Source organism: Talpa europaea, assembly GCF_964194135.1.
Source record: "Talpa europaea genome assembly, chromosome: 6".
Taxonomy (NCBI): Eukaryota; Metazoa; Chordata; class Mammalia; order Eulipotyphla; family Talpidae; genus Talpa; species Talpa europaea.
In genome coordinates, this window is record NC_140072.1 from 18,401,067 (window position 1) to 18,413,702 (window position 12,636).

The following is a 12,636-nucleotide window of genomic DNA, read 5'->3' on the forward strand; positions in this document are numbered from 1 at the left end:
AAGCCCAACGAGCAGCTTTCCCCAGGGAACACTGTTTTTTACTTGAACTCTTGCCAAACTATGGGTATTCAGACTTGGGTGTTTGACAGAAACTTTTTCAAAAATGAATGAAGTGGCTCATTACTTAAAGGAAAATAATCAATGATATGTGTTACCAATGATTACATTATGAGCTTTCAAGGAGAAAATGAGAATTTTGGAAAACTTGTGTCTGCAACTATGATTGACAACTTTTCAAAACTTAAGGTATCAGGATGAGAGCTTTCTGATGAGATTGTTGTTGATATTAATAAATATAACTTAAAAACTGTATGAAGAAGTCAACATTTGGAAGATTTGAACATTTTCTAAAAGAGAATGCATAACGTTAAACAAATCAAGCATGGGTAAAAGATTCATTCAGATTTCAAGATAGACCAGTGTGGGTTTTGCTTGGGTTTTTTTTTTTTTTTTTTAATCATTGGATTTTTAAGGTAGCAGAATATTAAATAAAACTGAGAAGGTCCTTTATAGGATTTCAAATTCCACATTACAAATAATTCTAAGAAGCTAACACATATTGAATTTTGTTATAATATAACATGCCCACAATTCATTGAAAAGCCTATTAATGCATTTTTCTCTTTCCAACTACTTATCTGCGTGAGGCTAATTTTTTTTTTGGTAAACTTCAGCCAGAATATCACTGCAACAGACTGAATGCAGAAGCAGGTATGAGAATCTAGCTATCATTTAATAAGCCAGATATAAAAGAGATTTGCGATAATGTAAGGCATTGACAATCCTTTTAAGTCTTAAAAAAATAGTAGTTGTTATATGAACATGTTATTTTTTTATGAATTAATTTTTAAGTGAATTAAAATATTTAAATTTTTTTGTTTTAGTATCATTTTTATTATGATAAATATTGATGCATTGGCATTGTAGCCCACATAAACAAAAGCTCTTTGGAATCCTTTCATGATTTGTAAGAGTTTATAGCGTTCCTGAAACTAATAAGTATTAACAACTATTCGCCTATTAGTAAGGTCACTAAGTAGAATGTTACAGTGTAGCTTCCTGGGCTTCCTTGAAGCCTCTTTATGTTCATCTTTTCACAGTGGGGTCATTAAAAAAAAAGAACCTAAGTTCTCCCATCCTCCATTACTAGACACAGCTCCCGCCAGCCCCACACTAAAGTCCTGTTTGTGTCTGGCACAGGAAACAGGAATTGAAGATCTTCTTGACCAGGCCATGCCCTGACCTCCCATATCATGACATTTAAGTAAAAACAAAACAGAACTTAGCATTCTCAATATTTTCCAATGAGAACCTTTTTATTTTCACAGATCTGGTACTTGTCCACTTAGTTCTAAGGTAGGGTTTTGTTTTTGTTTTTGTACTTTTATTATTTTTTAAAAATTATTTTTATATTCCCCATACAATTGCAATCCGGATTTTGACACCAATCCCTCCTTCCCCTCCCCCCGCAAAGAGTGTCTCCGGTTCATAGTTGTTTGTTGATTTTGATTTTTTTCTTTCTTATAGTTGTTCTTTTTCCTGGTCCATATTGAGGTTTTCTAGATTCCTGCTATTAGTGAGACCATCCGGTATTTTTCTCTTTCTTTCTGGCTTATTTCGCTGAGCATGATCCCTTCCAGCTCCATCCATGTTGCTGCAAATTGCATGTGTTTATCTTTTTTGAATGCTGAGTAATATTCCACGGTGTATATGTACCACATCTTCTTGATCCAGTCATCTATTTTTGGGCATTTGGGTTGTTTGCAAAGCTTAGCTATTGTAAATTGTGCTGCTATAAACATAGCGGTGCAGGTGCTCTTTGGAATTAATGTTTCTGTGTCCTTTGGGTAAATATCTAGGAGTGCAATTGCTGGATCGTATGGAAGCTCTATCTTTAGTAGGTTGAGGTATCTCCACACAGCTCTCCATAGTGGTTGGACAAGATCGCACTCCCATAAGGTAGGGTTTAAATGAAATTGTCAACTTTGGTCTTTGGAATCACACAGGTTAACCTATTTCATAGCTTTGTTATGACTTTGGGCAAGTCATTTTTCTCTCTTTGAGCTGCAGTATCGTATACATGAGGAAGAACTGGGTGAAAAACAGTTTTTATGATGTGTTTGACACTTATAGGTATATTAAAAGGTTTTCTCGTTCTTCATATTCCTGTTGGGCATTTTCTTGCGCTTGGAATATGAGGTGACAGTTAGTTTGATTACTCTCTGTAAATCACAACTGAGTGGCTATAGATTTCTATCAGAGAAAGCTGTTCAGCTTGGTTATATTTGATTGACTGCATATAATAATCCCACTCTCCTCCGCAAACATACAAAGTTTGCACAACAAAACTAGGTGATTTGGCATCTGATCAGTCACACTTTTAGATTATCAGCTAATTTATACTTGGCCTCAGAAATCTGATAAACACTTTGATATTATGCTAACAAGAATGAATAGCCTTTGGTGAAAGGGTAAGTCCATAGGGACTAACTCTGTTCCTTTGAAGATATGTGTGCTGTACTTTGAGATACAGGCACATAAATAAAATCTAAATCATACCAGACCTTGCTGAGAATTGTTCTTCTATACTAAATCATTCTTTTTGTGTTAATTTTAAAATGTAGCCTTCATCCTCCCTAGTTTTTCTGGGAAGTTTTTTCTGTATTGTTATTTTTAAGAGAGGACAAGTATTTGCTTTCAGTGGTTTTATTCTTTCTTTCTTTGTTCCATGAGCTACCCCCTTACCTGTGGTGCTGTGAGAGTTGTAATTGCATGGGGCTAGGGGATCCATATGCATAAGTACATTTTCCCAAAGGACTCTCAAAAGTATAAATGTTTTAAGTGGAGGTTGGGGAGAAAATGACAGTAAAAGAGAGTCTTAAAGCTTGGAAACAGTCTCATACCACAATAGTTTCTGCGCCATGAAGTCGTCTTTGGTGTGTCCCCCCAGATGTGCCTGGCTTTTCTGTGAACTGGCTTTCTCCCAACCTTGGACTACTCCCCACTTTCTGCTTCTCATCTTTCCCATTTATTCACATCTCTTTACACTCTGTCTTGCTTTCAAGTCTTTGTTCAGAAGCCAAAACCACTCTTTAATGATTGCTTGAGGGTATATTTTCTTGTCTGTCTCTTTGTCTGTTTTTGACATTGCCGTCTTTCCTTCAAGACCATCTACTCATAACAGTTTTAACTAATGTTCAAGTACTCATAACTCTCATTTGTGATACTCATGAAAATTTGAAATTGGAAAGAGAAAATGGGTGGGAAAAGCTTAAGAGGTCATTTACCTAAATTTCTTATTGTGTGTGAAAGGTTGCATGGTGCTAATTCCTTACTGAGTATGTTATGCCTATGTTCATGCAGGTAAATATACACAGTAGTAAACTGAGATTACACTTTCATTCAGTCCCAGTCACATCATACTAAATGTCTGGTCATTGCTTCTAAACTTTTTAGGTACTTGGTTTGCACCTAAGAGATACATATCATGAACACACGATACTGGTGTTCAGGTAATGCTACCTAAAACTAAATCTCTTCAAATGCCTGAAATAAAACAAATTATTCTTTCGATAAAGTCTTATGCTCGTGACTGTGCAAAGTACAAAGATCACTTACACAATCCTTTCATCGGGCCTCCCTGGTGGCGCAGCGGTTGAACCCTGGCTGCGAAGCTCCCTGCAACCTCTGTAGTGCCGGTTCGATTCCCGGCCACCGGCAAGAGTCCCACATGGTGCGCAGACCTCTCCTGCTGCCCACTGCTCCCCTCAGCAGTGTACTTCAGTCCTTCTGCCTGCTTTGCTCCCCGCTCTGGCTCTGGTGAATTTTCTCACCCTCCCGCGCTTCTGACTGTACCCAGTGCTTGTATAAATGAATAAATAAATCTTTAAAAAAAAATCATTTCATCGCTGAGTGCCATTGTAATTAAGTGACTTGCTGTTGGAGATAGACCTATATTGAATCCAGGTCAATTTATTTATCAACACTGTTTGAGAATTCTGGTTTGTTTGAATATGATGGCTCTTTCTCCAGAATGCCTTGCTAGAAATAATCTTAACTCTATAAAACCTAGAGATGTACTGTGTAATGTCCCTGTATTTGTAATAAGTTAGCAAATAAAATAGAGTACTTTTAATTTGGTGGAGGAAATAGATAAATTAAATGTTCTTAGTTTTGTTGGTAGGTAAATGTTATTTAGGTGGTTGTACATTTAGGTAAAGTACATTTTGTGCAGGAGTGAAGATTGGTTAGAATTCTCTTTAATCTTTATCATACATATTACCTAATCAAGTTCTTGTGAAGTGTGACTGTTTGTACAGGGCCTTTTATGTGGTATCGAGTTCAAATAAAGTTGATTCTCTGCTTTCTCACCAGTGGTCTTTGGCATTTTAGAGAGTATAAGAAACACAGACATTCTAAGATCACCTAATTGTACCTGAAATATCTAGTAGATTTTTATTAGTAATTCAGGATATATTTACTAGGCACTTAGTAAGTTTTAGCTTGATGTAGTCACTGAAGCACACAGCATGAGTTTTGTTTGAAAAAAAAATGTTTCACATGTAATTAGAAATTTGGAAAAGTAAGTCTTGTAATGTTGCATTTGGCTTTTTAGTTTTTATTAAATAAGCATTAGTTATTTTTTTATTGTCAAAATTTTTTTGATTAAAAATTCACCCCCCCTTTTATGAAGCAATTCAGTGAACCTTCTATTTATGTATTGTAACCATATGTATTCAGTCAGAAGTTTTTCTTTTTTCCCTCCTACACTAAACAGCTTTGTGCATAAGCATACAACTTTTTTGCTATTAAGTTTCTGTGAAGTAAGGCCAGAAAACTTTAAATATATTTTGACCAAGGTGGTTTAGGAGTCTGTTTTTGTCTCAATTTGTTCTGACTGACTTGATTGAAAAATATCTTGGATTGTCAAGGAAGTGATGTAATGACTGTTTTCTCATCCTACAGGGTACTCTTAGGCTAACAAATATATCTCTCACCTGGTATATTGTGGAGAACCCCATTTTAGGAGCAGTTTCCTTGTTGAGAAACTAGTCTCTTTGTCTTGGGCTTTTACTGGCATATACTAGATTCTTACTGTTTTTGTTCTTCCTCAACTTACTGAGGACGTTGCTACTTCTCTTTTAAGAAATTTTCCATTGAAAAATTAATTTTGTAAAAATTTGAAACATTCTCAAACTTATAAAAAATTTGCAAATATACTACAACTGTGTGTTACACCCTAAAGTGTGGGAAAGTGAGTTGCTAACATGGTGCTTCTTCATCTTCAAATAAAAGGACATTTTCCTACTTAATGTGCAATAAAAGCAGAAAGTTAATGTTGACATATTGTTGCCATCTAATCTTCAGAAGACTGACCTGTGAAAACTCATCAACTGTCATAAAAAGAAAACTGAGTTTTGCATTTTGCAAAAATGGTCATAATTCACACTTGAGACACTTTCTAAGTGCGTGTGAGAAAATAATGTATATACTTGTTTCAAACTGAAGGGTAAATTAAGAGGCAGGTGAAGATCACCTTAGGACAGGAGCTGCTGTGCTTGTGTTTGCCAAGGTACTCCAAAAGTGTCTGACTTCCTTTGATAGTGAAAATGTTAGCTCTTTTGGTTACTGGGCATTGGCCTTTGACTTTGCAATTGGCCCTGGTGCCTTTTCTTTGCAGCTTTTGTGGTCTTATTGTCTGCTTCTAGATGTTGCTTCTGGGAGCTCAGTTACTGAGCACAGTAGAGGGATCCTTCAGTGAACGCAGCCTGCAGCTGTCCACCGTGCCTTAAAGATGATCTCACATAAAGTGTCCAGCCTTCCAGCCCTGTTGCTGAAGAGTAAGAGAACTCACTGTTTGCAATCAAATAGATCCAGTTTGACTTTAACTTTACTCCTGAGAAGATAGTCCTAAGTGAAGTTCTTCATGGTTCTCTGATTTTTATTAGAAAGTGCCATTGTCAACAGTGACATTGTGATTATGAAATCTTTTTCTTAGAAAAAGTAAAAAAGACTGATTAATGAGGCTTGAGAGAACAATTACGGGAAGTTCTTAGTTTTTTAAAAATTGCATTTTTATTGAAGTAGCATTGGTCAATAATATGTTTAGATATATAGTACTGTGATTGAACATCTGTATACACTGCCTCATGATCATAGAATATAGTTTTCATCCATCACCATACAGTTTGCCCCTTTTATCCATTTTGCCCAACATCCTAACTCCTCCTCTGGTAACCACCAATCTGTTCTCTGTAACTTAGAGCTTATGTTTGTTTGTTCATTTGCCTTGTTTCTTTCTTTTTTTTTTAAAGATTTATTTATTTATGCATACAAGAGCTGGGGTGCAGGCCAGAGATGTGAGTGGTGAGAGGATTCACCAGAGACGGAGTGGGAAGCAGAACAGGCAGATTGACTGAAATACACTGCTAAGGGGAGCAGCGGGCAAGTCAGGAGAGGTCTATTGCGCCAATTGGCTCACCTCCCTGACCAGGGATTGAGCTGGTGCTGCAGTGGCTGCGGATAGCTTCAAAGTGCTGTGCCTTAATCCCTCGCGCCACCAGGGAGGTCCAAATGCCTTGTTTCCTTATAGTCCATGTATGATTGAGATCATATGATGTTTGTCTTTCTCTGTATGGCTCTTAGTACAGGGTCCATCATGTTGTTGCAAATGGTAAGATTTCATCCTTTTTTTTTTTTAAATAGCTGAGTAGTACTCCTGTGTGTGTGTGTGTGTGTGTGTGTGTGCGCGCAGCATATATAACCATATCTTTATTAAGTCATTCACCGACAGAGATTCTTTACATATCTTGGCATTGTGAATAATGCTGCAGTGTGTGTTGGTGTGAATATATCTTTTTGAGCTAGTGTTTTTGTTATTTGAATAGTTACTCAGAAGTGGAATAGCTGGATGATGTGGTATTTCAATTTTTAAACTTGTGAGACATCTCCGTACTGATATCCACAGTGACTGTAGCAATACATTCCCATCACCAATGTAGGAGAGGAAGTCCTTGGTTTTAAAAACTATTTTCCTGATAAGGTTTAATGTACATGTTTATGTTGATTAACTTTAAGGTTTTTAAAACTGACCTTAAATTACATTTTAATGTTAGTGCTGCTACAGCAAAATCCCAACAGACTACAGTCCATTTATGTAGGTTTGTAGATTGACTTATATGAGTTTAGTGAGAGACCACAGTGAAAAACAAAAACAGTCAAAGAATTTCCAAGAAAAAAATCCACACATTTTATATTCTTATGAAAGTGACTCATATTCTTTATTGTTTATGTGTACATTTGTGTAAATTTTATGCTAAGAATACTGTTTATATTAAAAAGTTACTACATTTATGGGCTCTGATTTTGATATGTGCTCTTAAGGCTCTTGCAGACCAATTTGAAGATAAAACTACATCTGTATTGGAACGTATGAAGATTTTCTATTGTTGTCAAGTACCACCTCACTGGGCTATTCAGGTATTTTTATTATTATTATTGAATATGGAAAATACTTTGCAGCAGAAAGTTAAATGCATTAGAAAGATTGATTTTTTTTTTCAGTCTTTTATTCTTGTGTTTTCAAATATTTCAGTGAAATGAGGGTGAGTATCAGAAGTATCTAACTGGGGATTACCGATTACTTCAAATTGCTATTGTGATTAATGATATTGAGAATTTAAGACTAGATGATGAGAACCCTAGAAATTAAACAACAGGAGAACCAGCTTCCCGACCTCTTTCTTTTGTAGATTATGCACGTAGATTTCAGATTGGAAACACTAATTCACCATTCAGTGACTCAATTCATTATTTTATTCTTTTTTGTATTTCCTTTTAGTTTGAAATATAATACATAATATTACATTAGTTTAAGGCATATAGCAATGATTTGATACTTGTATATGACATGAAATGATTGCTACAGTAAATTTAGTTAGCTTCCATTCCCTCTCATAGTTATTGTTTTTTTCTTGTGTGATGAGAACTTTTAAGATCTATTCTCCTAGCAATTTTCAAATATACAACACAGTACTGTTAACTATAGTCACCATGCTATACATTACATGTCTTATAACTGAAAGTTTATCTCTTTTGACCTTCACCTATTTCCACTACCCTTACTCCCAGCAACCATCAAGCTGTTGTTTCTGTATATTCAATATATGTAAGATCATACAATGTTTTTCTTTGTCTGACTTATTTCGCTTAGTATAATAACCTCAAAGTTCATCCATGTTCTTGAGAAGGCAGGATTTTCTTTTTAATGACTGAATATTATTCCTTGATCAATCAATAGATAGACAGACAGACCTACAGTCTGTTGACAGACACTTAGATAGGTTCCATCTCTTGGTTATTGTAAATAACGCTGTAATGAACACATAGGTACCTTTAAGATAGTGATTTTCCTTCCTTCTAATAAATACCCAAAAGTAGGTTTCCTGTATCATATGGTAGATCAATTTTTAAATTGTTGAGGACCTGCCCTACTGTTTTCCATAGTGACTGTACAATTTACATTTCTATAAACAGTGCCCAAGGGTTTCCTTTTTCTCCATGTTACCATCAGTTATTACCTCTTATGATTGATGCTAACTGTTCTAACTAGAGTTTTGAAAATGGATTTACTAAATTTCAGTGTTACAAATCAGAGATTGTCATATGTAGAAATCTCTGTAAGAAAGAAATACTGATTTTGCTTTGTAAGTTTTGAGTTCATTGGAAAAATTGTAAGATATATTGTATATTTTGAACAGCTTATATTGTCTTAAATTCTTTCCCTCTTGTAAAGAAACTTGCTTTAGTACAGTTAGAGTTGAATCATCACAAATTCCTAATTAAAGTTGAATTGTAGAAATTATGCATTTATTTACAATGAGCAGAACCTAAAAAGGCAGATTGGATGTACTTGCAAGTGAAACAGAAATATCTTTACATCAAGAAATGTTTGTTATTTTAACTTGATTTTTCTAGCGCCAACTTGCAAGTTTACTTTTTGAGTTGGGCTGTACCAGTTCAGCCCTTCAGATATTTGAGAAGCTGGAAATGTGGGAAGACGTTGTCATTTGTTATGAAAGAGCCGGTCAGCATGGCAAGGTATGTAATAGTAAAATTCTATGTACTTCCATCTTTTAGCATATTTTCACTTATTCTGTTTTTCTTTTTAGCCCACTTTTGCCAGTTGTTTACTTATATTCTTTTCCCCTGAGAAATCATTTTAATGTTTTCTCTCATTTCTGTTGGGGCAAATTATAGTATGTATATGCATGTGTATGTATATAAATCAGAAAGGCAGGTCAAAATGGATATGGTCTTTGATGTTTAAGTATAAATAATGGAAGCTTTAAAGGTTTCATTTTGATCTCTTTCCTTTATTAACTCTCCCCCTGTAGGACAGCTTCAAAGTGAAATGTTAGGAATTAATTTAAGCTTCACTGAAGTTAGAGACTCAGGCTTGAAGGGAGTTACCTAGGAGGGAGAGCGGCTGGCTCAGCCTGTAGAATAAAAATCCAAAGGGTAAGGTGACCCCTTGTTGGGGCAGAAAAGTTGTCAAGTGTGTAATGCATCCTTAAATTGGGTCTAGAGGGAAAATATTGCAGTATTTGCATTTGTTATTAATTTCTTGTTTTTTCCCCTCATAAATGAACAGTTTAAAAAAGAATACAAATCAGAGAATACAACACAGGGACTGCATTGTGAGTAACTATTAGAACTGACATATTGAAATCATTTGTTAATTTTGAATGAAAAACTTACGTGACTAAATTTCTGTCATAAGCATAGTATACAAGCAGAGTAAAACCCACAAATTAGATCATTTATGTCCATAGTCAACTTTTTGCCATCATCATCAAAAACAGAAATAGTGGTACATGTATGTTTTTTAAATACTCCCCTACATCTGTTTTAAACTAATAGAAAAATAACATTCTTTTCACTAATTGCTAATGGCCGTGAGGGTCTTTAACCTTGTATTGGTGAAAGGAGCAATCAGAATGTGAAAAAAACTTAATGTAGATTATAGAATTATAACATTTTCATCTGGGAAACAGTTTCATAATCATTTCATTTCTCTCCTTTTCCAAATGAGGAAAAGAGTCTCTTATGATTTGCTTCAGGTCATAAAGCTAGCTACTGATCATTAGCCTGAGAGGCTGCGTGGCTTAGAGGTTGAAACTACAGCCTCTAGACCAGGCTGCTTGGATTCAAATGTCAGCCTTGCTGCTTGCCAACTTTTCAATATTAGGCAAGTTATTCCAACACCAGCCCTCTTCTGCCCATCCCCTTTGCCTCATTTTTCTCATCTCGAATCACAGTATTACCTATGTACAGGTTTTTGTGATATCATGTATGTAAAATGCACAAAATGGTGCTTACCTCATAGGGCCATGTTAGTGTTTGCTGTTACTGCTGATGCTTTTCTAAGGCACATCACTGAATTTGTGCTATATCTAACAATAGATGACCTCTTCCAATTGCTGTCAATCAGGTTGTCAGTCTGGCCAGGTTATCACTGTGTGTGCTTATACAAGCTTAGCTAGAATTATATTTTGTATCATCATTTCAGGTCAGTTACATGCATGTCAGTGCTTTGTTACATGTTGAATTTAAATGTTTAAAATCTCTTCAAAGAGATTCCATTATGATTTGGTATTGAAACAAATTATTGAACATACAGCAAAGGATAGCAACAAAGTAGAGAGATCTAAATTTGGTTATAAGTGAAATACACATTTGCCACTGGTGAAATCATCACAATTCTATTACTTTTCTTTAAAAATAACTGCTAAGTGTTTTGTGGTAGCTACAGAAGGAAGATGCCCCAAAGTAGAAGACACTGTGTTTTATACTGAGATGTGTAAAAAAAAAAAGAAGGTTGCCACTGGAAATGTGAAACACTGTACTGAAGGCAGGAAAAAACTGCCAAACTATTTTGAATAGATTTAAACACCGAAGCTGTGAGAGACTGATTCATTCAAGACATATGTCGTAATTTAATTGAAAGCATTTTTTCCTTACTAGTTAAGAGTTAGTTTTATGATTTATGGCATCTCAAAGTTGATGAAACATAGTATTATGTTTCTTTAGAAACTTAAATTTTTTTTAGTGCCCATTGTCTGGCACTAAGTAGTATTCAGATGTTTTCTTTAACAAAGGAATGAATAGATAAATGAATAACTTAACTCCCAATCTGCAGTCTGATGTGGTTCCAATTGCATCATTCTTCACGGTGCTAGTCTTTTAGTAAACAAAGTAGTAATATTAAGTAATAATTAATGAATATTAATTATATTAAACATAAATTAATTAGTAAATAAATTAATAGTAATGCTATAAAAATATGATGGTTCTTAAAATTTTGACTTTTGGAATAATTAAGCAAGTTGGTGAGTCACCAGTGCCCACAACATGATTTGAAATATTAAAATTCTTTAATTTTGGAAAGTATAGAAAGTAGACTTTCTATAATTGCAGGAGGAAAATTATAATGGATTCATCCCTTTGAGAGAATGGGTTTGATTGTGCCCCACAAGTTATGGTGTCATTATTTTTTAAATTTGCACATTACATTGTAAGAATTGTCTTATAATAATGATAAATCCCCCTGTTTATTCTTATTCTTATTCTAGAAAATATTTATTTTGCTTTTTATTTTGCTTTAATTCTATTGTGAGTTATAAACAAACGTCCCTCAAAATCTTGATTTTAAAGGTTCATTTTAGTATTTTACTTGCCACATAAAAGATTTCCCTTACCTGTTTTTCTTATGCTATACTACTGTTCAGTTTAACCGTGGGCCCTAAAAAAGTTTTGCTTTAATTTGGAAGCAAATGCTTTATTTCTAAAACAGCTGAGATTCTTTTAGTATTTGGTCTTGTGCCAGTAGTTGTCACCACATTTTGATTTAACTAGAAGTTTGTGAAATTTTAATCCTTGTTTTTAGTGCTTAATGGCGTAATTTATTTTTAAAAGGCAAATTCGGAAAAGTATCTAATTCTAATTATTGTATTCTGGTGCTTGTGTTTGCAGCTCTCTATCGTAGGGGCTCAGACTTTCTAATTTAGACACTACCTACAGAAATTCTTGTTATGTAATGACCATTGGCAAAATAGCTAAGATTAATTTTTCTTGACCTTGGGGTCAGAACTGGTTCTCATCTGTTAGTATTTAATTTTTTGAAGTTATCTGGCACACTTCTACAAGTTTCCTTGAGCCTAAGGACAAATTTTTACTTTGTTGAGCAAATTTGGTCCCTAAATGAAAAACAAAGTGCTCTAAAAAGCTACCTGTAGTGGGTGGGGGTAAAGGGAATGGTGAAGTAAGGTCTGGCACTTGTCTTGTTTTCTGTTGTTTCTAGAAACAAGACTTACCTGAGATTATGCCACACTTTGTTATGCTACATTTGCAGATCATTGCATCTACGAACTCTAATAGTATTATCCTTTGTATGGGGAATATAACCAAAATGAAAATGCGTACATTGTACAAAGATGAAAAATGATATAGGAATTATATAAAATAAAATATTAAAAAATAATAAAAAATAAAATGCATATTGCAAAAAAAAAAGATGGTGAGTGCTTCGTTTCTACAGCAACTGAGGTTCTTTTAGCAGATGTTTTGGTTTTGTGG

The 12,636-nt window shown here is 34.6% G+C and overlaps 1 protein-coding gene across 1 annotated transcript in view; it reads left to right on the top strand.

The window, feature by feature from the left end:
* Positions 1-12,636, top strand: part of TTC27 (tetratricopeptide repeat domain 27) — a gene marked incomplete at both ends in the record, with an annotated part of 119,402 nt that overhangs the window by 52,487 nt on the left and 54,279 nt on the right. The window contains 2 exons of the mRNA XM_084234667.1: positions 7,384-7,479; positions 8,977-9,099. Coding sequence (XP_084090793.1) covers positions 7,384-7,479; positions 8,977-9,099 — 219 coding nt within the window. The remainder of the gene's footprint in view (positions 1-7,383; positions 7,480-8,976; positions 9,100-12,636) is intronic.